Source organism: Lethenteron reissneri, chromosome 21 (assembly GCF_015708825.2).
Source record: "Lethenteron reissneri isolate LAM-NWPU_2019-01 chromosome 21, ASM1570882v1, whole genome shotgun sequence".
Taxonomy (NCBI): domain Eukaryota; kingdom Metazoa; phylum Chordata; class Hyperoartia; order Petromyzontiformes; family Petromyzontidae; genus Lethenteron; species Lethenteron reissneri.
This window is the reverse complement of record NC_083799.1, coordinates 18,609,993-18,637,884: the sequence shown is the minus strand read 5'-3', so window position 1 is coordinate 18,637,884 and position 27,892 is coordinate 18,609,993. Positions and strand designations below refer to the sequence as shown.

Genomic DNA, 27,892 nt, shown 5'->3' with positions numbered 1-27,892 from the left:
AGCTGTGTCCTGTCCACTGCTGGATGTAGGGCCTCCTTTAGCCCTCGCCGCCCCTCAAGGACTCGCGTTGCCACAACCCATGTCGCGTCTGCATGCGAGCCCACGCACATCAACGCTCGCCATTCTGCGCTCTCCATTCTCCGCGACGTCTGTCCCCTCGGGCGTGCTCCCCAGAGGTGGGACAAAGTCATTGTTATGCAAGTCCAAGTCGAGTCTGAAGTCATCAAATGCATGACTCGAGTCTGACTCGAGTCCAAGTCACATGACTCGAGTCCACACCTCAGAGGTGGGACAAAGGCATTGTTATGCAAGTCCAAGTCGAGTCTGAAGTCATCAAATTCATGACTCGAGTCTGACTCGAGTCCAAGTCACATGACTCGAGTCCACACCTCAGAGGTGGGACAAAGTCATTGTTATGCAAGTCCAAGTCGAGTCTGAAGTCATCAAATTCATGACTCGAGTCTGACTCGAGTCCAAGTCACATGACTCGAGTTCACACCTCAGAGGTGGGACAAAGTCATTGTTATGCAAGTCCAAGTCGAGTCTGAAGTCATCAAATTCATGACTCGAGTCTGACTCGAGTCCAAGTCACATGACTCGAGTCCACACCTCTGGTGCTCCCTCCGTCATCACGTCTCCCACGGCTCAGCTCGTCGCCACCCCTCGCAGCAACGCGTCCTGCCCTCGGGACACTGGGCTCAACTGTGACGCCGTCGCCTTATTGGCGCACGCTGCGTGATTGACCCACGTGCGTACGTCTATATTCTTGGACGGTTTTTTTATGCAAGCAGACTTTTGTGTTGTTGTTGTTGTTGTTAAACTTTATAAGTCAATGTCCACGTCTCTGATACGTAGCAGGAGGTGACACGCTCCGCATTCATCAAAGTCGCATACGCACAAACCATGGCTGCAGATGCACAAATGGAAAATGAAAAAATCTCCGGTAGTGTGCGACTGGTGTCACCCAGAACAGACCGTAACAACATATAGCGACGCAATGCACGATCCACAAATACGACGGAGACATCAAGCGAAACACCCCACTGCTCCATGATTTTATCTGACTGTGTAGTTATTGCTCTGCATGTACATCAACCCGTACTGAAAGAAAGAGACAATCATTATTATTATTTTCGTTTCAATACTGCGAAGAGCAGCCGCATTCTGGTAAGGGTTACACATTCCATCCCTATATGCCCTAATAACTTTCCTTCCCACATGTACCGTGACCGTACATCTGAGCGGAGTCAATGTTCTATCCACGTATTTACGCAGGTTCCTCCAACCTATACGAACCCACACTGATTTACACGCTTCCCGCAAGAGTTCCTTATATTGGCGGCGCGATCTCACTTCAAAGCCACCACCGCAGCCAACCTGCATTCCTTGCCCGCCGATTGCCGTTCCCCTGTTTACCAATCAACAGGCGCGTGCGGTGCCATCAGTCACTTTGCTCATCTCGTTGGGTCACGGCACTCCCGAGTGGGTGTTTCCCTCGAACGAGCGGGTGTTCTCCTGACACTCGAGGTTACTTAAACACAGTATACTATTATGCTGGATATGCTTTCAAAACGCTCCTCTATATGGGCTCTTTCTTTTTGTGTTGTGCGTGTGGAGCGGTGGCGCTGTCGTCCGTGCGCTGCACCTTGACACTCGCGCTGACTTAGATTCCCGGACACGGTCACAACCGTGCCTCGGTCGACACAGCATTTTAAATGAGTACTCGTTGCGGCGTATACACATTATAGTGCTGGGGATACAAAGGCGGTCGGGAGTGGTGCATAGCCACACCGCCTCCACGTGCACCGTGGCCGGTGTCAAAAGGTGCTTCACAAAAAAAACAACTAAGATCACTTCGCAAGCAATTGGAGCCGATTTTGCTCATTTTCACCTTTCCGTCCTGCAGACTGTGGTCCAGTCGCGTAACGAACATTTGGTCGCACTGGCCTCTCTCTCTCTCGCAGCCGGCAGTGCAACACCTTGTGGTGCCAGAGAACAGGCCCGGGAAATGACACCAACACTTCCGATGGGGCTTCATTACGCCTCCTTGCCCCCCCCCCCCGCCCGTCGCCGAAGATGACGAGATATTCACGACCTCGCTTGGTATGCAAGGAGGTCGTGGGTTCGGTCCCGACCGTGACGCCTGTATATTTGGAGTTTGCATGTCTCTCTCTCTCTCCCTCCCCCTCTGGTCGCGTGGATTTTTCTCCGGGTCCTCCGGTTTTTCCCTCCATATTTAAAATCAACATCACACGTTTAAAAGAGTATATTTGGCTGCTATGCATTCCCACGTGATAAGCCACTTCGTTGAGCTATCATTTGTGGGCAGGTCGCTTCAGCAATCGAGCCATGCAGCTCAGTGCCGCCTTTTTCTGGTCAATTAAAACAAATCATCGTATACCATTTACGCCAATCAAACTTGACACGCAATTCTCAAATATGCAATGGGAGGTTATAGGGGAGCGGGTTTCGCCTGATTATGTTGCCCGGGCTGAAACCGTGCGCTCCCCGCTCTTGACAACCTCGATGTCATCATCAAGGTTGTGCGGCCGAAACCCGGACACGAGCCCATGGATCTCTGCGGTGCCGACTCAAATGTCGTCTGACACGGCCAAATGCGAACCGGGCCTCCATCTCCCGGGGCCTCTTACCCCTCCCTACAGGGTTATAGGGGTAAGGGGCCACCGCAAAAGACGGACACGGGCGACAGCGGTGCTCTTATCGGGGTCTCTCCGGCTCTTCCTCGCTGTCAATCACTGCCTTACCCCCCCCCCCCCCTGTGCCTGACCACGTCATACGGGTTGGTTGACGCAATGCACCTAGTGTCACGCGCATTGTCGCCGGTTATCTCACCCACAAAGGCCAAGACCCCCTCCCTTCCTCCTATAGCCCGTGTAGCCGTCTCAAGACCGTTGGGGCAAGTGCTGTTTGCGGAACACGATGGGGTGGGTGGCCAACACTACGCCCGACCGCCTTTGTCTTCCTCGCGGCGATGTTTACACACCGCACCAGGTACTCATTTGAGACGGGAGGCACCGAGAACAGGTTCGGATTAATCGTCAGTGGTGTTGGCCGTGAGCGGGGAATTGAACTTGGGTTTCGGCTGGTTCGTAGCGCGGGGCGTTAACCGCTAACGCTACCGCTCCCCACACACGCACACACACACACATTATTGTGCTGTACTCCTCTGGCCCCACATAAACCCCAAGACCCGCACGCCTTCACCCACCCGCACTGACCAACGTGGCGAAGTATGGTCTAATAACCACCATCCGGACCCGAGGCCAGCAACGGCTGGCGTGTGGAGGCGGTCATCGAGTCAGTCATCCAGCAGTGGATTGCACACGTGACACGCGTGACACACGTGACACACGCTCCACACGTTACACACATGACACACGTGACACACGCTACACACGTGGCACGCGCTATACGCACTCACTCGCACGCGCGCGCGCGCGCACCTATCGCACAATGGAAAGTACAAAAAAAATGGAATACGCAGTTTGCTGGGACCGTCACATATTTCCTAGAAGGCTGATCGGCTTCCCCTCGCCTCTCGGGCCTCGGGTTTACCAGAAGTGTCACCACCACCACCACCGGTCGTGCCAAGGGATCGGAGCCCCCACACGCAGCCGAGGGAGGGGGGTAGCCGGGGAAGGAGGTGGTGGTGGTGGGCACGTTGAGGGAGGGAGAGGCGCGCAGAACGTTCCACTCGCGGGTGGTGGAGGGAACCACGAGAATAGCGCCACTCGTCGATCGCTATCTGCCTGCCAAGCGCTGCCGACTAGCCTGGCTCAGAGTTCATTCACACACGTACACACGTCTATGTATATACATACACACGTGTGTATATATACACACACGCGCGTGTGTATATATACACACGCGCGCGCGTGCGCACGCAAGCGAGCAGCCTCCTCTGGAGTTGGGGAGCGACTGTTACGTTCATAGGCGCTCTGCTATACTTGCTGTCGCTGCTGTGCCCGACCAGCAAGACATTGTTGGATGTGCACGCTGGGATCGGGTCTAACTGCGCTGGAACTCAACACTTGCCAGATAACCGCCGCATTGAATTGGATTGACATTGCATGGGTAAAGTGCCCGGTTTAATTAAGTGAAAAGTAGCAATACTTGTTGTTTGATATAACCGCCGCTGAGATTATTCGTCGCTGAGAAGATTCGACGTTTCGGGCGACTGACCTTCTGCGACAATTCCACGCGCCGGACATGATCTGGTGAGGTGAGCGCCATCATTTACTTTCATCACTGTGATTCACACTTCCGTCCTGCGAGATGAAACGTCTAGTTCATCATCGTCATCATCATCAGCAGCAGCCATGTACCCAATAGAGTCAATAACTGTGCTCTGCTCTCCTTCGACGGAGGAGGAATAGCAACACGGCACGAACTCTTTCTCTCTGCTGAAGCCCTCTCGTCGTGGCGAGCTGCAAACCTCGACATTGGGCATTTAGCTCCTGAACCAGCTTACTGTACTGCCATGAGGTGGCGAGATGTTAACCACCTCCCCTGGTGTACAGGAGGCCGCGTGTTCGATCCCGACCCTGACGCCTGCTGCTGTGTATTTGGAGTTTGCGTGTCCCTCCGCATTTAGGATCAACATGCGATACATTTCCACGTGATAAGCCACTTCGTCGGGCTATCATTTGTGATAGCCAGGTCGCTTCTGAAAAACAGCTATACAGCTCGGTGGGCCTTACCTGGTCAGATAAAATAGTTTGTTTTAGTAAAAAAATATAATTGCAGATAAAACCAATTGGGCCATCTCCCACGGTGCCGCCGTCTTCCCGCATGTGTTGTTCGCCCTTCTCTGGCTGCCATTCTGTCTGTAAGTCTCCACCACCATCGATCTCATGGTCCAGCGGCAATGTGTCTTGTCTCAAGCTGAACTGTGCATTTCTCAACAGTAGCGGGTTCGAATGTGAGTCTCTGTGAACCCATGTGCTCCTCTCTCTCTGTCTCTTAGAAAAAAATTTAAGATTATAATACACATACGCTCAGGGTGAGACCACGAACGCCTGCTATAATGATTACATATTTTATATATGTCAAGCAGCTACGTTTTAACAATTGTAAATGAGTACAGTGCATGTGAAGAGGATCCCCTATATCAATCCATTGCTGGACGGGGGCCCTTCCCGTGGGGTGCATGTCTCGAGGTCATTTGACCGCGTGAGGTCATCATCATTATCATCACCATCATGTACGTGCATTGTGGAAGGTAAGATGTTTGGAAACATAGAAAGCAGCACAGTACTGTAATTACATTGTTCACACGTCGCCTCTCCTCCTTCCAATGGCGTCCCGTTCACTACACCGCTGTCTTTTCAAATACCTCAAAACTTCACTACCCATATACTCAAAACTACCCAGCCTCAAAACTGCCCATAGACTCAAAACTGCCCATAAACACAAAACTGCCTGTAGACTCAACACTACCCATAGATTAAAAACTGCCCATAGACTCAACACTACCCATAGACTCAAGACTGCCCATAGACTTAAAACTTCACTCCCCTTGACTCAAAACTGCCCATAGACTCAACACTACCCATATACTCAAAACTACCCAGCCTCAAAACTGCCCAAAGACTCAAAACTGCCCATAAACTCAAAACTGGCCATAGACTCAACACTACCCATAGACTCACACTAACCGTAGACTCAAAACTGCCCATAGACTCAACACTATCCAGAGTCTCAAAACTGCCCATAGACTCACACTAACCATAGTTTCAACATTGCCAATAGACTCATACTATCCATACACTCAACACTGTCTGTCCATAGGCTCAACACTGCCCATAGGCTCAACACTGCCCATAGACTCAACACTGCCCATAGACTCAACACTGCCCATAGACTCAACACTGCCCATAGACTCAGCACTGCCCATAGACTCAACACTACCCACAGACTCAACACTGCCCATAGACTCAGCACTGCCCATAGACTCAACACTGCCCATAGACTCAACACTACCCACAGACTCAACACTGCCCATAGACTCAGCACTGCCCACAGACTCAGCACTGCCCATAGACTCAGCACTGCCCATAGACTCAGCACTGCCCATAGACTCAACACTGCCCATAGACTCAGCACTGCCCATAGACTCAACACTGCCCATAGACTCAACACTGCCCATAGACTCAACACTGCCCATAGACTCAGCACTGCCCATAGACTCAACACTACCCACAGACTCAACACTGCCCATAGGCTCAACACTGCCCACAGACTCAACACTGCCCATAGACTCAACACTGCCCATAGACTCAGCACTGCCCATAGACTCAACACTGCCCATAGGCTCAACACTGCCCACAGACTCAACACTGCACATAGGCTCAACACTGCCCATAGACTCAACACTGCCCATAGACTCAACACTACCCACAGACTCAACACTGCCCATAGACTCAACACTACCCACAGACTCAACACTGCCCATAGACTCAACACTGCCCATAGACTCAGCACTACCCACAGACTCAACACTTCCCTTGCACATTAAGCAATGCCTCCTCCTTAACTTCTTTCCGTTCCTCTCCTAAAGCCTCACCTCTTCATTACCCATTCTCTTCCTTTTCACTCCCCTCCACTCCCCTCCACTCCTTCCCGTGCCTCCCCTATAGCCCTTTTGTGATCCCTAAGTAATAATTTACGCTCTATGGCTGTCACTCTTTCTTCAATACCTTGTCGCACGCCCCGACCGACTACCTAATCCCATTCTATCATCGGTTTGTAAGCCATGTCAAGCGCCTTGAGTGAAGACGCTCTTTTTAGAAATATAAAGTAGATAATAATATTGCACGCAAAAAACATATATCGGTATTTTAATGCCACGGTCAGATCAAAATCTCAGATGTATAATTGTATAGGATTAGTATCAGTACACGGATTGTGCACAGATGAAATTTTAATTCAACTAAAAGTCTATCGTTATATTCCCCATTGCAAAGTGCTGGGCACCATCTCCCTCCCGTGCAGAGAGAATGGAGAGTGCCGTGAACCCGTGGCTCTGGGCAGGGCGGGTACAGTAGTTGTGGTTGCTCTGGGGAGCACTGCCTGATGTTTCCGTGGTCGGCACGAAAACTCGACTTTTATCACGACTCTCCGACCACGCGGTTAATGCAGTGGCTGTTGCTGCTGCTGTTGTTGCTGCTGCTGCTGTTGTTGCTGCTATTGCTGCTGTTACTGCTGCTGCTGTTGTTGTAGTACCGCCGTGACTGTTGTGCTGCAGTAACTGCTGTGCTGCGAAAGCTGTTCAATCAATCACTCAATCGATTTATCCCCGCACCTCCTATTAGCACGGTTGGCTGCGTACGGTGCGAAAGAAGTTCAACGTGCAGACATACAAGCATGAATCTTTGCGTGTCAGGATCGCCCTCAATGAAGTAGGCGCTCGTGCACATGACAGCCGATTCATGTTGTGCTGCACTGACTGTTGTACTGTGAAACTTGTTGTACTGCAGTGACTAATTATGTAATGCCTGTTGTACTGTGGTCATGTAGCCCACATGCCCAACCACCGTATGCCCAAATTAGCTTTTGTTTGGCCACATAGAGGGGGCTAAACGGGCACGACACGGGCTGGAGAAGAAATGGAGCTGATGTGATAGGGGAGGACGTGGAGCTGAGTGGACTTGCCGATGACTGATACCAACGGTGTCAAGATCGGCCTCTGTGGAGGAGGTTCGTGAAAGACGCTACTGGGCAGTGAGAGGCAGTCGCCCACCAACAATAACGGAGGGCAGAGGAGCGAGGCTCACAACAACGAGCGGAGCGCCGGGTGGCTAAAATACAGAAAGTTGGCACGGAAGGGGGTACAGCTGGTGCATCTACCGGTCGTCTCAGTCAGCCAACCCATGGCACCTGGGTCTGTCCCGTGACCTTCTGCACCTAGCCTGGCACAGTAGGGGGTTACAGCTGGGTGCATTTATCGGTCATCTCAGTCAGCCAACCCATGGCGCCTGGGTCGTCTCGTGACCTCCTGTCAGTGAGCTTTCGACACTTCGCGTTGCCTCAAAGTGCACCTAGCCTGGCACAGGCGCCGTGGTGACGTCACCGTCACTTCGTGGCGAATGGCCGTTGTATTGGGTGTGCAGTACTGCGGTGACGAATGCACTGTGGTAGCAGTTGCACCGCAGTGACCACCGGCTCATCTGCATGCCCCTACATAATATGTAGACAGTGCCTCTATCCCCATACCCCGTCTCAATCGAATCACCTTAAAGGCTCGTCAACATTGGCTCGGATGGCTACTGCCTCCCCTTCACTTCACACTTACAAATGAATCACCCACACGAGCGTGATTTAAATACAGTACAATATATATATAAACCATGGAACAAGAGCCGGCCGCGGTGGCGAGATGTTAACTACCTCGCCTGGTATGCAGGAGGTCGTGGGTTCGATCTCGACCCACATTTACAATCAACGTGTGCTTAAGAGCATTTGGTTGCCATAAATGTCCACGTGATGGGCCACTTTGTTGAGCTATTATTTGTGGCCAGGTCGCTTCTGAAAATGAACTATATAGCTCAGTGGGCCATACCTGGTGAAACATAAAATTTAGTTTAATAAACCGGGGGCTTGGGGAGGCTTTCGTGCAGTGATGGATAGAGCATGTCTGCTACTAATATATTATTATTATTAAGCAAGTGCAGCTGTGTAAACTACGTGGACATCGTGAGTGTGCGATTGGTGACCTTTGTGAGCCCGTTGCGGGTTGAGCGGTGGCGCAAAGGTTAGCACACTGCATTCCGAACCCGGCGACCCGGGTTCCATTCCCGGCCAGGGCGCAGCGACTACGTCTGAAACAGCCGTGGCTGAGCCTCTCTGGCCCTGCACCAACCCGCGCTGACCGACGTGGTGAAGTATGGCGATCCGCACCCACAACCGATGACAGCGTGGGGAGCCCTTCATCCAGCAGTGGATTGATTAAGGGCTGAATCAAGAGCGCACTGAGGCGGGAATTCTCGTTTTCAAGTTCATTTGTTGTTATTCTATTCCGAGAGTCGCAATTTGTCAAAGTCATGCCAACGCCGAGTACACGTGGTGCATGAAATAAACATTGGCCAGCCACGCCGACACGTGTGCCACTTGCGGACACATTCATAAGGGGAGCGGTGGTGTCGTTGTTCGCGCACTACGCTGCGAAAATTCTCTGAAACGGTCCTGGGTCTTCCCGAGGTCGACTCAGCCGTAGTTGCGTATTCAGTGTGGCGTGTACACGCCAGCAGTGGGGGAGACAAAGGCGGTCGGGCGTGTTACCGGCCACCCACCCCGTCGTGTGACGCGTGATCGTTCGTAGGTGCTCGATTACAGCACTTGCTGTGGTTGGAGGAGGGTGGATTATTTGTGTTTTTATTTTTTAATTCGATGAGCTATTAAGATATTTTTCACAGATATTCCAGTTGGGGCGGGTCATTCCAGCAGTTCAGTTGCTCAGTTCAGAGTTGGATTTGTTTTGGAGAAACCCCGATGAGCTATGAAGCTAATTTTCACAGTGGACGCGTGTTTAAATGCTGGTGGTGGCTTCAGCTCGCTCGCCTCCATGGCACATTGGCAGCGCTATGAACCGGGGCTTCATTTCGTCCTCGTTATTTTTGGGGAACGCTGCTGAGGCCGGCATAGAATCTGTATGACTGTCGCTACCACGAAAGCACAAGGCACCCCAATCCAGTCGTTCATAATAACCCTCCTCGGCTATCATCCAACACTGGGGATGGCTCACGCATAATGTGGATCATACACACAGTGGAGCCGCGCTACAAAGGGAATGGAATTCGGAGTGAGGCCCCCCACCCTAAATGCACATTTGATTAGGTCTTCCGGACGAGTCACCCTTGAGCAAAGAAACCCCCAAATATCTCCTTAGCTCAATTGGCTATACTCGGGGAAAGACACTTCTGAACTGCTGAACATCTTCGCTATGAAATACGGGTTGGCTTACGTACGGTGCGAAAGAAGTTCAGCATACATACTGTATAACATATCATTTCGACACGAAGCCTCGGCCCTCCTCCCACGATGGTTCCGGCAAGGTCCCATGATCTGCCACATTTTTTAATGTTGCCAGCCGAGCGCTTGCGAGCGCGCGCTAAGCGAACGCCGCATTCGGCGTGCCAACGTCCGAGCCGCATTTCACGTCCGCGTGCCATCGCAGATCGCGTCCACCTCAAGGATCGCCGCGGAGGTATGCAGACCCCGATTCTCCTCCCGAGCGAGCGACAAGAACGCACCTGGGCACCTCACCCGCCGGCCGGAGCTGCCCGTCACGCGCACACAACATGGCTTCGGGTCTGCCGACCCATCACTCGGCGTCATCGGAGCCCGCGGGCTATCAACACCGAGAGGACGACGACGGCGGCGGTGGCGGACCCCTGCCCTACCACACTGCGCCGGGAGCTCAGTCGTGCGTCGTCGCGTCGGAGGACCAGGGCCACTGCTACTGGCAGGACCTGCTGTGTCTCGCCGAGGGTCAGGTGAAAAAGGGTTTACGCGAGCGCTGCGCGCACCACGCCAGCACGAGACACCCGCTGGCCTCAACACGAGCCGAATGGCTCACAGGCTCACAGGGCTATACCGAATAAATGAAACTGGGAAAAACTGAAACTCACTCGCACGGCAGGGAGGGGTATTTCCTCTCTGGATTAGATACACGTGTACCGTCTGTTCTCCTCTCACGCGGCGGTGATTGCGTTCGAGAAGAACGCCGCGTTATGGAAAAATCGCGTTATACTAAAACACATTCCTGCGGAGGGAGCTGGTAGGAACGTTGGGTTGCTCGGTCAATGGCCAGGGTCAACGGCGGCGTGGTGTATTCCGCTAAAATGCCCGACTGTGAGGGCGGGCACAAGCCGGCGTGAGTAGGTTTAACGTTGAGTTTTATAAGGGCACCACGGGGTGACCAGAACCTCCCCACCCAGCCCCTCCCCAACCCACCCTCCCCACCCAGCCCCTCCCCACCCAGCCCCTCCCCACCCAGCCCCTCCCCACCCAGCCCCTCCCCACCCAGCCCCTCCCCACCCAGCCCCACCCTCTCCTCTCCACCCAGCCCCACCCATTTTTTGGATGCACGACGGACGGACGGACACAATAATCCCTTGTGGGCTGGTGTAACCAGGAGGTTCCTACCAATATAATGTATTGCATAAGGTAAAGCACAGCCAGAGATGCCACGTGAGATGCGTACGTAGACTGGGCGAAGACTGCGGCACTTGAGTAGCATCTAGGAGTATCCAGCAGCCTCCCCGCCTTGCGTGGTGCTACGCAGAGGCAACCGTACGACCGCTTATTCCTGTTCGCTCAATCGCGTTATATCCAACAAATTCTAACTGCATTTTCAGAGAAATTTAGTGAAATTTGATGCTAAACTTCGTTCGCATCGTACGTAGCCAACCGTGCGAATCGGAGGTGCGGAGAAGAAGCGTCGATCCGAAGCTTCGCAGAGCGGTTTTCCACTCCACGTTTGGGAATTGCCTCTGGAAGTTAACTTCACAGAACTAGATTCCGAGGTCCCTTTAATTGCTTCGTACCCACACGAGGTGGCAACCACCGTCTCTTCTGCCCTGCCGTGGAGGTGTTTGTGACATAGCAGTCAAATAATTGATTCAGGCCTCAAGAGATATCACCAAATTACGTAAAATATAAAATTACAAAAGGCTGCTACGCAATGTGTCTTTTTTGGGTTGCAGTTATTGGTGACAAGGCTGAGACCTACAACCCACAATACTTGGGATTATTAGTTTAGTTGTTTGTACTTTCTTGTTTTGGTGCCATTTCTTAATTTGTTTAATCATTTTTTGTTATTTAGCTTGGCAGTGGGGTTTTCACTTGCTTGGTGTATGTATGCGTGTGTTTGTTGGACTTTTTTCGCTCCGTGCGAAGCCAACCGCTTATATTTAATATTGGTTCTTTTATACATATATATAATTAATGTACAACTTTGTGGGATGCTGTTACTATGAACGCTGCTATATTATTATCCAAGAGAGCGTTGCAAGGAGAAGCAAGCCATGAACCCCTCAAACGCGTTGTCTCCGACAGGCAGCGATGGGAGGCGCCTCCTTTGACGAGAGCCATTATCTGAAGAGCTCCTACACGGTGGCCGAAGAAGACTGCTTCCACGTGTCCCCCCTGTGCCTGCCCCACGACTTCCCCAACCACGCGCACTCCGGCAACAATCCCAACCCGGCCTTCGGGAACGCCGAACACACCAGCCGCGTCAGCGCGGCACTGCCCGGCACGTTTTGCCCGGAGCCTCAGGCGTACGGCCACAGGACAGTCCATCACGCCCCACCTCCCAGCTGCTATGCGTCGAGCCAGATGTTCGCTTTGAGCTCACACCAGCCCGAAAGCTCCCCGGAGGTCGACGGCCACTATGTCGCGCCAGCCTCGGGGGGACACTGGGAGTTCGGCGTGACGACGGACGGCCTGGACCGCTCGCACGGGACCCTCGAGCCCGATCAAGGAGCCGCCTTTCCCACGGCCCAGCGACACGAGGTCGCCGCTTCGACGAGCGGCGACTCGAGGTTCTCATCCGCGTGCCTCCCAGGTGCCTCCCACTCGGTGGGGCCGTGGGGCGACTGCGCCGCCGCGTTGCGCAGAAGCGACGATGATGGCATCGCCGCCGGCACCACCACGACAGCCACCACCTCCTCGTCCTCCTCATCGCCGAGGCTCAGCAAAGACGAGCGCAAGGCGAGGTCCATGAAGATCCCGATGTCCGTGTCGGACATCGTGGCGCTGCCGGCCACCGAACTGGCCGAGCGGCGTTCGCGGCTGGCGCTGAGCGAGGCGCAGATGAGCCTCGTGCGCGACATCAGGCGGCGCGGCAAGAACAAGGCGGCGGCGCACAACTGCCGGCAGCGCAAACTCCAGGGCCTCGCGGGCCTCGAGGGCGAGCTGGGGCGGTTGGGGGCCCAGCGAGAGCAGCTGCTGCGCGAGCGCTGGGAGCTGGAGGGGGCCCTGAGGGCCACGCGCGTGCAGCTCCACGACCTGCTGCACGGCGGACACGTGGCGCCTGGCGGGCGCGGGGTAGGTGGACATTTGGCGGGTGGCGTGTTCGCCCCGAACGCGAGCGGTGGTCTCCCCCTCGAGCTGCCCCATTTTTCGCACGCGACTTGAGAGGGGTGCGCGCGTGTCAGAATACATTTGGGTTTTTTTTTTGCTTTACGGCCACGATTGTTTCAGCCAAAATTGTTTACTAGATCCTACACGCACTCACCCACCCTTTTACTCACCTGTGCCCCCCTCTGATGTGGCAGCAACCGCCACCTAAATATTACCTTGATGTTCAGCCAAACAGGAGAGCACGTCTTCACGACGGGCTCCGTACATCTTGATTTCCTATTTTCTACATTTGCACTCTTTAACGCAACCGCTGTCGTTACAAGCCCGGGAAACCCAAAAAAGTCCTTCGGATCGGGCCAACCGCATTTTCTTCCCCATTTCATCCACATCAGTATTGTAATTTCCACCACCCACCAAAAATGTTTCTCAGTTAATATATATATTTTAAAAAATCCCTTATATTTTCTCCAACCCCACTTCCCAAAAAAAACCCTTTCCAAAAATGCCCACCTCCAAATCCAGTGCATTCCATTTGACGCGTTGCAAATCCTACTTGTATTACACACGTTCGGAGTAAAGCAGGAAAATGGGAAGACATTGCTTCCCTGTCGTGAATGTGTGCAAGTTGTTGTCAAGCCATTACATGTTTAACCTATGGATGTTTACAATGTCACAGTCCCAATATTTCAACCGGTGTTCAATAAGTGGAATAAATTGTTACTTCCTTTCATTTCGGTTTAAAGGGCACAGACAAGCAATGAGCGTCACTCATCTTCCATGCGTGGAGTCGAACCAGTAGTTGGAACTCCACTTGCCTTTGGAATTGAGTAGTCTCGTCATCGTACCGTAAGTGCCGATTTTCCATAAAAAAATATGTAAATTGTATCGAACGCCAAAATAGACCCCATGCAGGGATTCCGATTGTAAAGTCCACGCGGCTGGTTCGGAATCTCACAATGTGTCTCCCGAATGAAACCAAACGTCGGTTGTATAACCAGCCTTCGTGACAACCGAGCTCAATAATAAATCTGTGCATCAAAATCTGATGCCCCGCTCACCCCACCAACAGAAAACGATTGCATAGTTAAAGTCAAAGATAATCGTCGAGAATTCAATGATCAAATACATTAATCTACTTCTAGTTGTTTGATCTCACCAACCAAAATGTAATTTCATTGTATTGATGGAATAAAATGCTACTTTATCAAGTTCGTAAACGACGTTCAGCAAAAGTGAAAACGCGACGAGTGTTAAAACGATCTTTATTGCAGTAAAATGTACACTGCATACACGTGAAAATCGTAAGCCACAGTAAAACACACTTCCGTCGCATTCAAAACCCAACGCATTGAATTTCTACGACCGACACCGTTTGCTTGTGCAAAGCTGTTGCGCAACGTCTGAGAAATTGGTGACTCACGAACGCGTATTTCTGCTTTCTGAATTAAAGCATGACAAAGTGTTTCCACGCACTTTTGGCAAGCCGAACCGATCCCACGAGGACTTCAAAAGACTACATCTAAATGTTAATGGAAAGTGCAGTCGAATAACATCCACTAGGCAAACGCGTACCTTTATTGAATACAAACTTCAGACGCATTATCTGACATACACTGCAGCACACTAATGGATATGTTAACATCAAATACCGCTTGAACAGCATGCACACGATCGTTGAACTTTTCAAACATGCGGTGGCTTCTCTTGTATTTTATTTTTCGTTTACCGTGAAGATTGTGGTCACAGGACGTTGCAGAACTTGCGTAGAAATCATGATTTTTTTCCACCTACCAGCCGACCCACCACCTAATTAAAGTGCAAGTTTACGCTGATGATTCCAGATCCATTTTCCCGAAAAAGCGAGACATGTGGGAGCACTTCTTCCGTGCCATACGTAGCCAACCGTGCTAATCGGAGGTTTAAGAAAACGAGCTGGTTTAAAAAAAAAAAACCCGGATAATTTAAACCGAATATGTAAGTGTCAACACCAAATGGAACCCTTGGCTTTTGTAGAATGAAATAGCATTCCATTCAGTGGACACCGATGCAGTCATCCACACCATCACAAAGCAATTGCTAAATAAAACTAAATATATAGATGACAATTTATGAATGTGAAACACCTCCAGGGAGATATCCATGCAGAAGCATACTACAAATTAAAAGTCAGGCAAGGGAACATGCTCTCAACAAGGATAGTAACAGCAACAATAAAAAGGAAATTGTTCTAAAAATGTTAAAGAATAAACATGGACACATTATTTGTATCTACATAAAAAATCAAGCCAAACTAAAATCAAAACAAAGATGGAGTTTCAGTAAAATTGAATGACAGTGAAAAACGTACCAAAGCGACCAAGTTATTTTCAACCAGTCCATATTACCTTTCCATGACTTGGATCGGAGACATGGACTAGCAAACAAGAGATTACTTAAAAAGTACACGAATTAAGAGATGCATGTTTATAAACACACCGTGAGAGAACATCGTATGGATGAGAGAACACATGCAACTTACACGAGATCTCGTTGTGTAAACTATTTTATTTCAGCAGCTAAGGCCCACTGAGGTGCATAGTTCTTTTTCGGAAGTGACCTGGCCACAAATGATAGTTCAACCAAGTGACTTCCCATGCAGAAATGAAGAGCAGCCAACTACTCTAAATGAATGTTTCCAAAAACCGGAGGATCCGGCGAAAAATCCAAAATACAGGCCTGTCAGGGTTGAGATCAAACTCATGCCCTCCTGCATACCAGGTGAGGTAGTTTACATATCGCCACCGCGGCACCCCAAAAGTCTTGGGTACACAAAAGTGGCCTTGCGTAGAGCACGTTGCGAGAAGGGATGATAGAGACTGGTAGTAACGGATCCTCAGCCACAAAGAGGAAACGCACCCAAAGCGAGGACCGTGGAGATGGGAGCGAAGAGATTAGCTCATGTGCAGCAAAGAGATTGTGGCATCACAGGACGAAGCAGTGCAGAGCTGAAGGGAATACAATCTTACTGCACATTCATATTTTTCTGAGCAAATACGTAATTTCAAACGGTTGCACCGAATTTGGATTCAGTACAGCAGTTATGTATATATGGAAAAAAATCAGACATCAAGGCCATTGGCATACCTTTAATACACGCGATGATTGTGAGTCACGATGAATTGTGCTTAAAGACTTCCAAATGTTTCTTCACAATGGCAAAAAAAGTTTTCACCTTCGAAATCCCATTTAAATGCTGCATGATGTAAATGCCTATTTACCATTATACATGTGTAGGAACCCATTACACATGCAAAGAAAATTACCAGTTGCATTCTAGCAATGTCAGCGGCAGCTAATACCAGGTACGTTACAAAATCAAGAGATTAAAATATATTAAAAGTTCGTTTGTAAGCATCGAATTATGTAAATGCGCATTTCAACTTTACATTCACTGCACAGGAAAAAAGTCTGTTCTCCTGCTCTGGAGTGACATTCATCACATGTCCCTGGGGGAGAATTGTTTTACATTCCTCAATATTGCTGTATCTTACATTTTCAACGTCTCCCTTTAATACTTAAGCAGGCCCAATGGACATGTCAGATTCTTTGTCATTAAAGTAATTTCCATCCATAACTCTAAATAGTATTGCCCAATCCCGGTTGATACTTCCAAGTTATATTCAATTGCCTCCTATCCATCCATCCTGTGCTGTATCGTTCCACCTGCTCTGTGCAGATGTTAATTTAATAACAGGTGGAAATGTTCCCTAATACTGTATTCCAGACATGGGACAATACCAAAAGTCCAATTTAATCAGAGGTGGCTATGTCAAAGCTCAAACTCAGGATTTAACCAAAGCCAGCTTTAGCTGACGAGATGGCACAGGTATTTCTCAGCCAGTGTCGTGCCGAATAGCTGCGAAATCTGGTCTGGATGGGTGAGAAAAGCTGTCAAAACGAAGTTCTAGTTATCTCACAGAATGTCGGGGGTTATTGCTTTGCAGAACAGGCCCCAATATGCCAAGCAGGTAGCAACAAACAGCACTAAGTTGTGGGCTTACCATCACAACACACTAGTGCTGTTGACGACAAATTTACATGATCTAACCGAATTTTTATCGAGCACAAGTGAAGTTGATAAGAACACAATCCACATGTGCACACACCACCTCGTGTACACCCCATTCATGAACGTTATCAACCAGAAACCTACAATTATTCGGATTGCAAAAAAATTTGCAGCAAAAAGTAACCCCCCAAAAATTAAATTGAACCCAAACTATTGTAGGGTGCAATCCACCCATTCCATGTAAAAATGGCAATTTTTTTTCTGATTTAGCACCTCTGCATCACAATTCTCAGAAGCATTTTAAAATTGTGGTTAGGAGGGCTGGAAATGGACAAATCAAACATGTAAACTTAACACACATCACGAGTCATCCCCATTCACCAGCATTTCACTTTGTCCAGAACTTTTTGGTCCAGAGGTTTTTGAGTTAGATCGCGTAAATGTCGTTAAAACCCACCACCACCCGACACAGCCAACTAGTAAGGGGGTTGTCACGTAAACAGAACGTGCCAATTCGTCACTAGTACAGCACACCGGTGGTGATGAAGCCAATTGTAATTACTGGCAAACCATTGTGCTCGCTTTGTAAATGTTGTGGCTTGGCTCTCCAACACACCGGCGTGCTGTACTAGTGACGAATTGGCACGTTGTTTACGTGACAACCCTGACTAGTTGTGTAGGGTGGTAGCGGGTTTTAACGACACATTTATACATGAGATCAAACCCAAAAACCTCTATTATGGATATTGGTCACAAAAGCCTACATGTTAGTCCATTACCTGATGCATTGTAGACACTTACCTTTTCGGTCAGAATAATATTTCTTTCTTTACACCTGCAGCAGCAATTGATAAAAAAAGTTATTAAAAACAATTCGGTCAACAAGCACAGCATAAAAACACTCGCTATTTAGAAATCAATCTTTCAACCAATTCAATAAAAAAACAATGAAATTGCATATTTGATTTGTAAACATCTAAACATGTTTGTATAAAGGTGCTCTGCAAATCTTACCTATTACCACACTGGTTGATATCTGTCCTAAACGGAGCTTCAAGCTGCTACATCAGGACACAAGCTCGGCTTGACGATCAGTCCACACGGCCTATCCCTGCGCTGGGCTGAAGGGACTGCCGCTACAAGCACACCAACTTGCTTGCTACGGTCGCAGCTGTCGTAGGGGGCCTCTGCAGCTAGTCTCCTGCGGCCTCCTCGCGCGTCCAGCTCGCTACTCTGCGTCCACAGAGCTCACTGGGTGGGGGGGGGGAGGCTGGAACGTCTAGCGAACCTGTAAGGGGGAGGAATCCCGGTAGAGTGGGGTGCTAGAAACAACATGCAGTGACATCCTTCAGGGGGGGCAGCTGCGTCGCGTTCCGTTCTCTAGGAGCAGGTGGCGGCGGCAACTACGATTCTTCTGGACGCCGATTTAACTCCAGTGGCTGCGCTGTCGAGGCGTGCGCTGTTAAGCTGTCGTCTGTGATAAAACGTGGCGTCGATGGCTCCCGCGGTCACCTAGTTGAGAAACGCTGGAGCTGGCTGTCGTAGCTACACGTTCAGTCTCGACGGGGACTCTTGGCTCTCCGCAGTGCAGAAGACATCTCCCTCTTCTAAGATCGCTTGGGCGCAACGATAAGTTGTTGAGCAAATAGCCGAGCGGTAGGTCGGTCTTGTGAAATGTAAAAACACCCAACGGACTGCGTGACTACGTTCAAGAAACCATGACGATACGAACTAAGAGCGCGCGGTTCACGGCGAATTACGCACGATTCTAGGAAATGAAAACAATCTAATCTTTAAAAGGTTTTTTGAAAAATTTATATTTCGCTGTAGTAGGTTGACAACACATTTTCCAAACAGGTCAGAGATGTGACTTATTAGTAAGGTCTTGAAGTCAATTAAAACATCATTAAAACATAATATTAAAATTCATTCATATGAAAAAAGCATTTGAGCTGACAGGTCTGTGGGTAACATCAATGATGGAAGCCATATGTTCAAAGCATTTCTTAGTGTGTTGCTAGTACTTTTATTGTTGTATGGAGGCCGACACGAAACATGATTTTTATTGGCTCGTAGAAACCAACCTGTTAAGCATACATCATCCCGTTTACGTGCACTATATCTGTAAATTACGCAGTGTTAAAGCAATCTAGACAATGGACATGTCAGTCTGTACTCAAAACTGATTCAAAAATCAAAACATGAAACTACAATGGAAAATATGAAAAAACTCGACTAGGATTTACCACTATTTTGAATACGTGGAATGCTGTGTAAATTTTCACACAAAGCGGTTTTATAGCATACACTGCAGACAAATGTTTTATAATCACCACCACCACAAAGGCACAATATTGAACTCACACATGCCACGGGCTATGGAAAGGGAGGTAAAAAGTTCTATGGAGTTGTCTGCCTGAAGGGGGACTGTCACTTTGGAGCCCACAAATCTGAGGCTGTCCTGTCACTCTTGGCTGGTCTTGGCTAATTACACTCTGGCCTGTTGAAACGTAAAAAATAGAAGACGAAACAACAGTTGTAAATCTGTTAATTGACTTCCAAAATTACTACACAAAAACATTGAAATATTGAGGGTGCTCTACACAAGTCATAAAGGCAACTGATGGTACGGACTTGTGTACTTTATAAAATAGTCCAACGCCTTTGTTAAGTTTAACGCGAAGGCTTTTTGTTCTTTGAAATGCTTTGTGCAAAAACATTATCTTGCGATGAAATGGTTAACCAACATCTTGAAAATGTCATGGTAGGAACATGAAAATACTAAAATGTAAGTTTATGTGATATGCATTACAGTAATGCATAAATAATAGCGATACATACCTTGGGATACTGAGAGCCACCATATCCACTCTTAATATCTTCCACGTCCTCCGTAGCCACCGCCACCACTGCCGCCGCCGCCACCACCACCACCGTCAGAGCCGTAGCCACCTGAATAGAGAGATCTACGTAAATATCTATGCCATATCCATTTACAAGACGATCATTTATTTTGTGCAATACACGTCAAGACCCTTGCCATTTTTGCGCACCGATCGAGTAATTTTTCTAAATAATGCACGTGGATTTTTACGCAACTTTGCCCTTAACCTTCTTTAAAACTATCTTTCCTTAGACGTAACATCCGCTGTTTAATGCAGGAATCCCGCATTTTAGTTTTTTCATCCCACTGGGATCCTCCTTCCAAAAGTAGAAAGGGGATTTAATCACAATAACAGTCAATCGACATGTAAGGCAAGTTGAATAATATTATCAGATCGTACTAATTATTAAAAAGAAACTAGTAACAAGTATTTAGCTTCATCATACCTCCATATGGACCTCCAGAGTTTCTTCCTCCATAGCTTCCACCTTTCATGGGTCCATAATTGGACTGTTGGTGGTTGTAGTTACCAAAATCATTCCCACCATAGCCCCCACCACCACCACCTCCACCACCATAGTTACCTGTTGTGCACAGTTACATTTTAGGACAAATTCTCCACATCACAAACATTTTAAGTAAAAACTAAAAATCTAAAAAATGTACAAGTGACTTGATTGAATGTTTGGCAAATTGATAATGTAAGTGTTGAAAAACTTACCACCACCATACCCTCCACCACCCCCATAGCCATCATAACCACCTCCGCCATATCCACCTCCGTGGTTGCCATAACCTCCGCCATAACTGCCGCCACGATCTCCATACCCACCGCCTGCACCACCTCCATACCCGCCACCTAGGGCGGGGGGAATAAACAGGCACCACAATTTAATACTACTCGTAAGTATTCATCCAAAATTTTCTCGCATGTCAATGATTCACCACAAGAACTCATGTCTTTTTAACACATAATCCTTTCGTGACCAATATCATCCATAATAGGTTTTTTTGGGTTAGATCGCGTAAATGTGTCGTTAAACCCGCCACCACCCAACACAATTTTGCTCCAACTCACCGCTGTGCTAGTAACGAATTGGCATGTTCCGTTTACGTGACAAATCTTACCGATTGGCTGTGTCCGGTGGTGGCGGATTTAACGACACATTTATATTTACGAGATCGAACCCAAAAAAACATATTATGAACCCATGCCTTTATCTGTATGAACCATTTCTGTCTGTAGTCCATCTCGTTTGTAAAGCCGAGTTTGTTTTGACCATTCTTTAGAGGAATTACTTTTAATTATGCAAAAACTTAATACAAAACACATTTGAAGCATTGTGGGAGTAATGACATTTAATTTGCGAATCTTAACATGAATATTTCATACCCCACATAGCATGCTTGAAGTATAAAATGTATAAGCATAAAATGTGTAACATTAATCTGGCAACTGTATTCGTAAGTGTTCCTTTTACTAAAGCAAAATGACCAAGTTAACACAAGGTTACTTAAAGATGGGTTTTGTAAATAGAAAATTGTGGAAAAACTCAACACGAACCAGCATTTATTCACCAAATTCTTAGGTTGTTAAAAAAAGCCAGTACTTACCACCATAGCTGTCGTAACCATCTGAACCCCCATATCCACCACCACCGTAGCCACCACCTTCAAGAAAAAACATAATAATTGATGTTATATTCATCAACAATCAGCGAATCATGTAAACACACAACCGTCAAAGAACTTGATAACATATTTACCTCCACGACTGCCTCCGTATCCTCCTCCCCCACCTCCATTTCTTCCGCCATAGCCACCGGAGCGGTCTCCTCTCCCTTTTGAAAACACAGGAAAGGACAAAAAGATATTTCAACCGCAGACTCAACCCTAGCCCATTCACTCTTTCCACATTTCACTTACTCCCTAAAAATACATTAAATAAATGGGTATAGAAATATCAGGATTCTTACATATGATGAATACACTTTTTTTAAAACCTTACTGTGATGCTGCAATTTCGATTTAAAGCTTTCGTGACTGCAGGGATTCATCTTGGTTCTTTCGGTAAAGTCACGTAGAAGGGAAGTAATAAAATAATAAAAATTAAACATAATAAAATAATTCTCACGACGTTACGGCTGCTTGCGTTGTGGCCGAAACGTCGTGAGAATTATTTTATTATGTTTTATTTTTATTATTTTATTACTTCCCTTCTACGTGACTCTACCGAAAGAACCAAGAAGGTGATGGGTGCAGTGAACAGGAGACCGAAAAGTCCTCACCACCTTTGTCATGAATATTGACTTAAAACCAGGGAAGAATATGGTAGGCTACTGTAAACATTCATTAAATATAACCAAAAGTGAACGCGTTGCAGAAGAAGCATGCGTCTGAAAAGTATTTATTTGAAATTAAATATCAGCGCCATCGGGGGTTGTAAACATAAAATTAATAATCTGTATCTAAATGTAATTTTAAGAACAGTATTTGAGGTAGGGGACTTCCTGCATTGTGCTGATATGACAGCTCAAGTGTTACTTACCACCTTGTCTTGGGTCTCCTCCCAAAGAGTTCATCTCTTGCTTGGAGAGAGCCTTCCGCACTTCAGCCTTGTGCCCATTGATGGTATGGTACTTCTGAACTAAAATAGAACGAGGATACAGAAAATACAACTTATAAATCCACCCCCATGAATAAAAAAAAAACACACAAGCAATGCGAGTTTGTTGGAAAGTGTCAAGAGTGCAAAACACTTAGAAAGCAAGTTTTGTCATAATACTCAAAATATAGCTCGCAAAGCCAAGTTTGCTTACAGCTTTAAACTACTGCAGAGCATTGCCGGTGTACCAAGCTCGACTTACCAACCACTTTGTCAACGGCGTCGTGGTCAGAGAACGTGACAAAGCCAAAACCTCTCTTCTTGCCAGACTGGCGGTCCTCCATGACATCCACAGACTCCACCATGCCATATTCTGAAAAGTAATCTCGCAAATGGTCTTCATCCGTGTTGTCCTTGATGCCACCCACAAAGATCTTCTTCACCTTCAGATGGGCACCAGGCTTGAGAGAGTCCTGTGAAAGGCATACGAAACAGGTTACACCAGCTACCAATGATGCACAACATTTACAGAGATTAAAATAGAACATACAATTCAAATCCCCATTTTACAAAGCACTTTAAAAACACGTTCAGCATGCACAAATATAAAATGGAACTGGCAAAAACACAACTTAATATTGCTTTGCATTATGGAAAATAAATGGCACCACAAAACTGCCATCAACACTCAGGTTGTTCTTGAATGTGCTCGCACAACATACATTTATTTTAACAATGGTGTAATGCAAATGCTCTCAAAAGGTGGTTCATGGACAATAGGGGGTTTAAAGGCATTATGAGAACGCGTAGAAATGTCATCCCCTATTAAACTACTGCAAACTATGTCAGTGACACGTAGCACTTTCGCAATATCCTTGTACTCTAAGGTTGAGGCGAAAAATAAATGTCCTCGTAAATTGATTTGATTAAAAAGCCTGCAGAAGGATAAAGGGTTTAACAGGATTAAGGGTTTAGAGGAGGCCACAATAACTGTTGAAGCTGACAATCCCCAGCGCGATTTCAAAGACGGCGAGAGGGGGTACCCACCTCGCGCGAGATGGCACGCTTCGCTTCCACCACGCGGCCGTCCAGATGGTGAGGGCGAACCTCCATTGCAGCGTCCACCTCCTCGGCCGACATGTACGTCACAAAGCCAAAGCCTCGCGAGCGCTTTGTGTGGGGGTCTCTCATCACCTGTCAAGCAGAGAACAAGAATCAAGTCAAGAATACTTAAAAAGAGGCAATGTGTAGCAGTACCACGATCCACCCACAATCTGTGACCAACAATTACCCGGATTTAACCCTGTAATATACGAGACAGAGTACTACCGCCATCTATTGGCAGAAGTCATATATGTGTGTATGAAGCCTAAGGGATTTTTTATTTGCAATCAGCCATAACGAAAACTGTTGTATACTTATGTTAGCGTTTGTTTCGGACTTGTCCCAAGATCCACAATAATTTGCGATCCCCATATTGGCAACCGATAGCAAGCCACCAAGCGAGACCCCATCCTTTCCCCAAGTCACAAAAGGATCGGTTGATAAGATGCAGCCAAAAGGGCTTCGACAAACCCATAGTCCTGCTTTAGCACACAGAAGCCAGTGGGACAGGGTCAACAAAATAGGAAAACGACTGTACAAACTATGAACGGCAACAGAGAATCCCGACTCGTGGTTTTCCGGCGAAACAATTAACTTACCACACAGTCGGTCAGCGTGCCCCATTGTTCAAAATGCTTCTGCATGCTTTCCTCGGTGGTCTCGAAACTGAGGCCACCGATGAACAGCTTGCGCTGCTGCTCATCTGGAGAGTAGTGCTGTAAAGTAAACAAAAATCAAAACGTTATAAAGTAATCAATGACACATTTTTAATGTACTGCATAACGTAACGTATTTCCAGTAAAAGAGTACCTTCAAACCATCGTTTGCACATTTCCCCCAATGGATTCAGGATATCACCAAGTGCTCCTGATGGGAAACTGGGGTGATTGTACATTTTCCATCCTGTGTGCGTGGGCGGTGGTGACGTCACCGCGTACATCTGCGTGATGACGTCGACCGCATAACCCACCCCCCCACGGCGTTTTGCCAGGTTCGTGCATGCCGACGTCACGCCTTCGCCGTGTATCCCACGCACATGCGCGATCAGCAGTGCTATTACCGTACTAATGGCCGGCTAACCCGTCGCGCCTTTTGACTCGATGGCATTCGTCGGGGGTTGGAGGGTCAAGAGTACGGGTGGCCGACACGCGGATGGTGGCGCGCGGTCGGGGGGGGCAGTAAGGTAGGGGGTCCGAGGGGAAGCGTGGGTTGGGAGTTAGTCGGGCGGGGGGGTTCAGTAAGTTTGGGGGGTACCAGGGGAAGCGTGGGGGGGGGGGCGAGGAGGGTGGCAAGTCTTTCAAGGACGGGACCCATTCACACCATACTTCTGTATGTGATATAAGTTTTGCTGGCTGGCTGGCCTGAGGGACGGTCACGTCCAAAGGACGTGCAGGTTTGCTCGTGGATATATAAAAAGGGCACTGTTACGCAACAGGCCGTGATTTTCCAGCAGGTGGCAACTGTAGAGTCCTGTATTGCGTGAACACGTGGCACTTTGTAAGCTTACTTCTCAAATTCTGTGACAAAACATAGTAAATGTATTGGCATGTAATTACCATACTTTAACATCATAACGTGCATTCGCAATTCACCCTATTTAATCAAACCATAAGAAACCTAAAAAGGGGTGAAGCCGCTAATATTATGAAGGTTAAAAATCAACAGTAGCAGCAACTTACCCAATCATTAAATGTCAAGTATATTAAACAATTATATTGCACGGTGTGATAAAAGGGGGTTTACTGGGTTTCCAGTTCAGTTTAAACTTTAAAAAATATAACCATCACACGGAATGTAACACATCTACTGCCATGATACTAAAGCTCTAATCAAACGTTGACCAGCATGGCACGATAAGTGTCTAGGTAATTAGTTTGAAAAAGCAATTGCGAGCAAAATAAGTAAAATTCGTTGCACGTGGCTCATGCAACATATCGAGAGTAAGACTAGATCGCAGTACGCACTGTTGTGGATACACAATGGCCATGTAATAATTCGATTACAAGTAAGTGTCCTTTGACAATATTGGTTCTATAAACACACCTCAGGTTTGACATTAAAACTTGCACACGCTGGGTCATTTGAGCGCTACAGATCGGCTCGTATATCCACTGCTGCTGGGCACAACAGCATACAAAGAGCAATCAGACCTGTCTGTCCACGTGCTTAACGATACAAAGCTAACCGCCTAGTTATGATTATGAACGGCACAAGACGTAATGTGACAATGTCTCACCACCAGCATCTGAAGATGTGCAGAGAACGCGTTCGAGAGGAGCAATGTACAGCCCTTCATAAATCTACTTCTCAACTATGTAAGGGCGTTAAGACTTCACCACGCTGCTCAGTGAGGGTTTCTAAAGGCGCAGCGGAGTATTTACGTAGAGGGCAATGGATCTACAAAATGTTTACCAGATAATTACCACTGATATTTATAGCTCTTTTTTAAGAGCGACCTCGCCACAAACGATAGCTCAACGAAGTGCCTTATTATTAAGACACGTATATAGCAAGCAAATACTCTAAAACGCATGTCTCTAAAAGTGGAGGTCCCGGGGAAAAATCCACGCGATCACGGGGAGCCCACGAAGGATCGGGATCGAACCCACGACCTCCTGTATACCGGGCGAGTTAACATCTCGCCACAATGGGCCCCATTGATGCACGGTCCTCTATTTGAACAAAGGTTTCAGGCGTATAAAGAGTGAAGCAGTCACACACCAATAAAGCCACACGTGTACTGGACGGTGCACAACACTTAAAAATGCACACATCCCCGACTGCATGCACCGTATCGCATATAGCAGTGCACCGATAACCACAGCCATAGTGAACATTACACATTCGGACAATAAGCCGCACCCGCCATCAGCCATGCGGCCACCACCATGGCAATAATCGCCAATGCCCCATCACTCTTTCTCTCTTGTGCCCTCACCCACCGTATACTTCCTCACACAATTCCGATACCATCACCGTACTCATCGACGCTCTCTCAGCATTGTTACTCTCGACGGTGTGCGACCGAGGTCCATCCAGGACAGACCGTGCCACGTGTAACAACGCAATGTCCGACCCACACACACAACGAAGGGGACGTCCATAGCGACACTACCACCCCCACCACCCGCTTGCTCCGAACGCGGTCGTCTGGCCGTTGCTCCGCATCCACAACAGCCGTACGAAAGAAAGAAGAGAGTTTATTCCCCCCTATTCACGGTCACAATCCAACCCTCACCCACTCCCCTCACCACCCCCAATGCCCTTGCCTTGACGATGCACGCAACGCCGGCCGCCATTTTACAATTCGCGGTCAGGGTTAACTTTGTAAAAAGATAACAAAAAACACACAAACGCCACAAACACAACCAGACAGCGAGGAGGATTTAAAAACACATCTCCGCTGAATAAAACAACTAATATTAAGCGAGTGAGTGAGGGTGGTGGTGGTAGAAGCGATCTTACGTCTCCGGGCATGTTTCCCGCCGGGGCGATGTCTTCCAAACAGCAACGACGAAATGGGCGACGAGGAGAAGCGCGCGCGCGTTTTTATGAATTCCGGAAGACGACTTCCTCTTCCGGAAGATTTTGTCTTCGTCTTCCGGAAGACGGCGTTCGTTTTTGGCAAAACACGTGCGCCAAAGTCACGTAGATGAAAAAACGAAATAAAATAAATTAAAATGAAAACTACATTAAAACAAATCACGACGTTTCGAAGGCAACACAAACCTCCGTCATTTAATTTAGTTGTTTTAATTTTAATTTATTTAGTTTTTTTTTTACCTAAGTAACTTTACCGTGGGATGCGTTCTACCAGCCTTCTTGTATGATTAGTGCTGTACTTGATACAGTAATTTAGCTGTGACGGTTCCACCTGAAGACGGAAGCTTGTGTTGCCTCCGCAACGTCGTGATTATATTTATTTATTTTTACCTACGTGACTTTACCGAAAAAAACACAGAGTATGAATGAATCCTTGCAGTCACGAAAACTTAAAATCTACAATGATTGGTGCTGGTTCTACAGTGTTGACGGTTTCGAAACTTGACCATGTAAAGTAGACAATCGCTTACGGATTGTTTTGTTGTCTTGCCGTAACCAGGTTTCAATTGTGTAACCAGGTTGCCGATCGAAAAACGATAATTTA

At 47.9% G+C, this 27,892-nt stretch overlaps 2 protein-coding genes across 3 annotated transcripts; one reads left to right on the top strand and one right to left on the bottom strand.

Moving 5' to 3' along the window:
- Positions 1-2,923: 2,923 nt before the first annotated feature.
- LOC133345355 (segmentation protein cap'n'collar-like) lies at positions 2,924-14,364 on the top strand. The gene is made up of 3 exons (XM_061556039.1): positions 2,924-3,012; positions 10,196-10,514; positions 12,079-14,364. The coding sequence occupies exons 1-3, from the start codon at positions 2,993-2,995 to the stop codon at positions 13,156-13,158; spliced, it is 1,419 nt and encodes a 472-aa protein (XP_061412023.1). The 5' UTR covers positions 2,924-2,992; the 3' UTR covers positions 13,159-14,364.
- LOC133345357 (heterogeneous nuclear ribonucleoprotein A3-like) lies at positions 14,350-27,343 on the bottom strand. Of its 2 annotated transcripts, none has more exons than XM_061556041.1 (11): positions 27,211-27,343; positions 24,345-24,461; positions 23,689-23,835; positions 22,904-23,114; positions 22,585-22,683; positions 21,803-21,877; positions 21,651-21,707; positions 20,758-20,895; positions 20,483-20,620; positions 19,994-20,104; positions 14,350-17,987 (listed from the first exon to the last, which is right to left on the bottom strand). In XM_061556041.1, exons 1-10 carry the CDS (start codon positions 27,220-27,222, stop codon positions 20,025-20,027), a joined length of 1,074 nt encoding a protein of 357 aa, XP_061412025.1. In that variant the 5' UTR covers positions 27,223-27,343; the 3' UTR covers positions 14,350-17,987; positions 19,994-20,024. The 2 variants fall into 2 exon arrangements, with proteins under 2 accessions (XP_061412025.1, XP_061412024.1); XM_061556040.1 differs by lacking the exon at positions 14,350-17,987 and adding an exon at positions 18,951-19,652.
- Between the last annotated feature and the right edge of the window lie 549 nt (positions 27,344-27,892).

Bases quoted from the DNA above. Each gene is read 5' to 3' on its own strand.
- LOC133345355 (XM_061556039.1), top strand. From the start codon at position 2,993: ATGTTTACACACCGCACCAG. The intron at 3,013-10,195 runs GTACTCATTTGA...GTGCCATCGCAG, and splicing joins ATGTTTACACACCGCACCAG to ATCGCGTCCACCTCAAGGAT. The intron at 10,515-12,078 runs GTGAAAAAGGGT...TGTCTCCGACAG, and splicing joins TGTGTCTCGCCGAGGGTCAG to GCAGCGATGGGAGGCGCCTC.
- LOC133345357 (XM_061556041.1), bottom strand. The intron at 23,115-23,688 runs GTGGGTACCCCC...TGCCTTTCACAG, and splicing joins AGCGTGCCATCTCGCGCGAG to GACTCTCTCAAGCCTGGTGC. The intron at 21,708-21,802 runs GTAAATATGTTA...TTTTTCTTGAAG, and splicing joins ATACGGAGGCAGTCGTGGAG to GTGGTGGCTACGGTGGTGGT.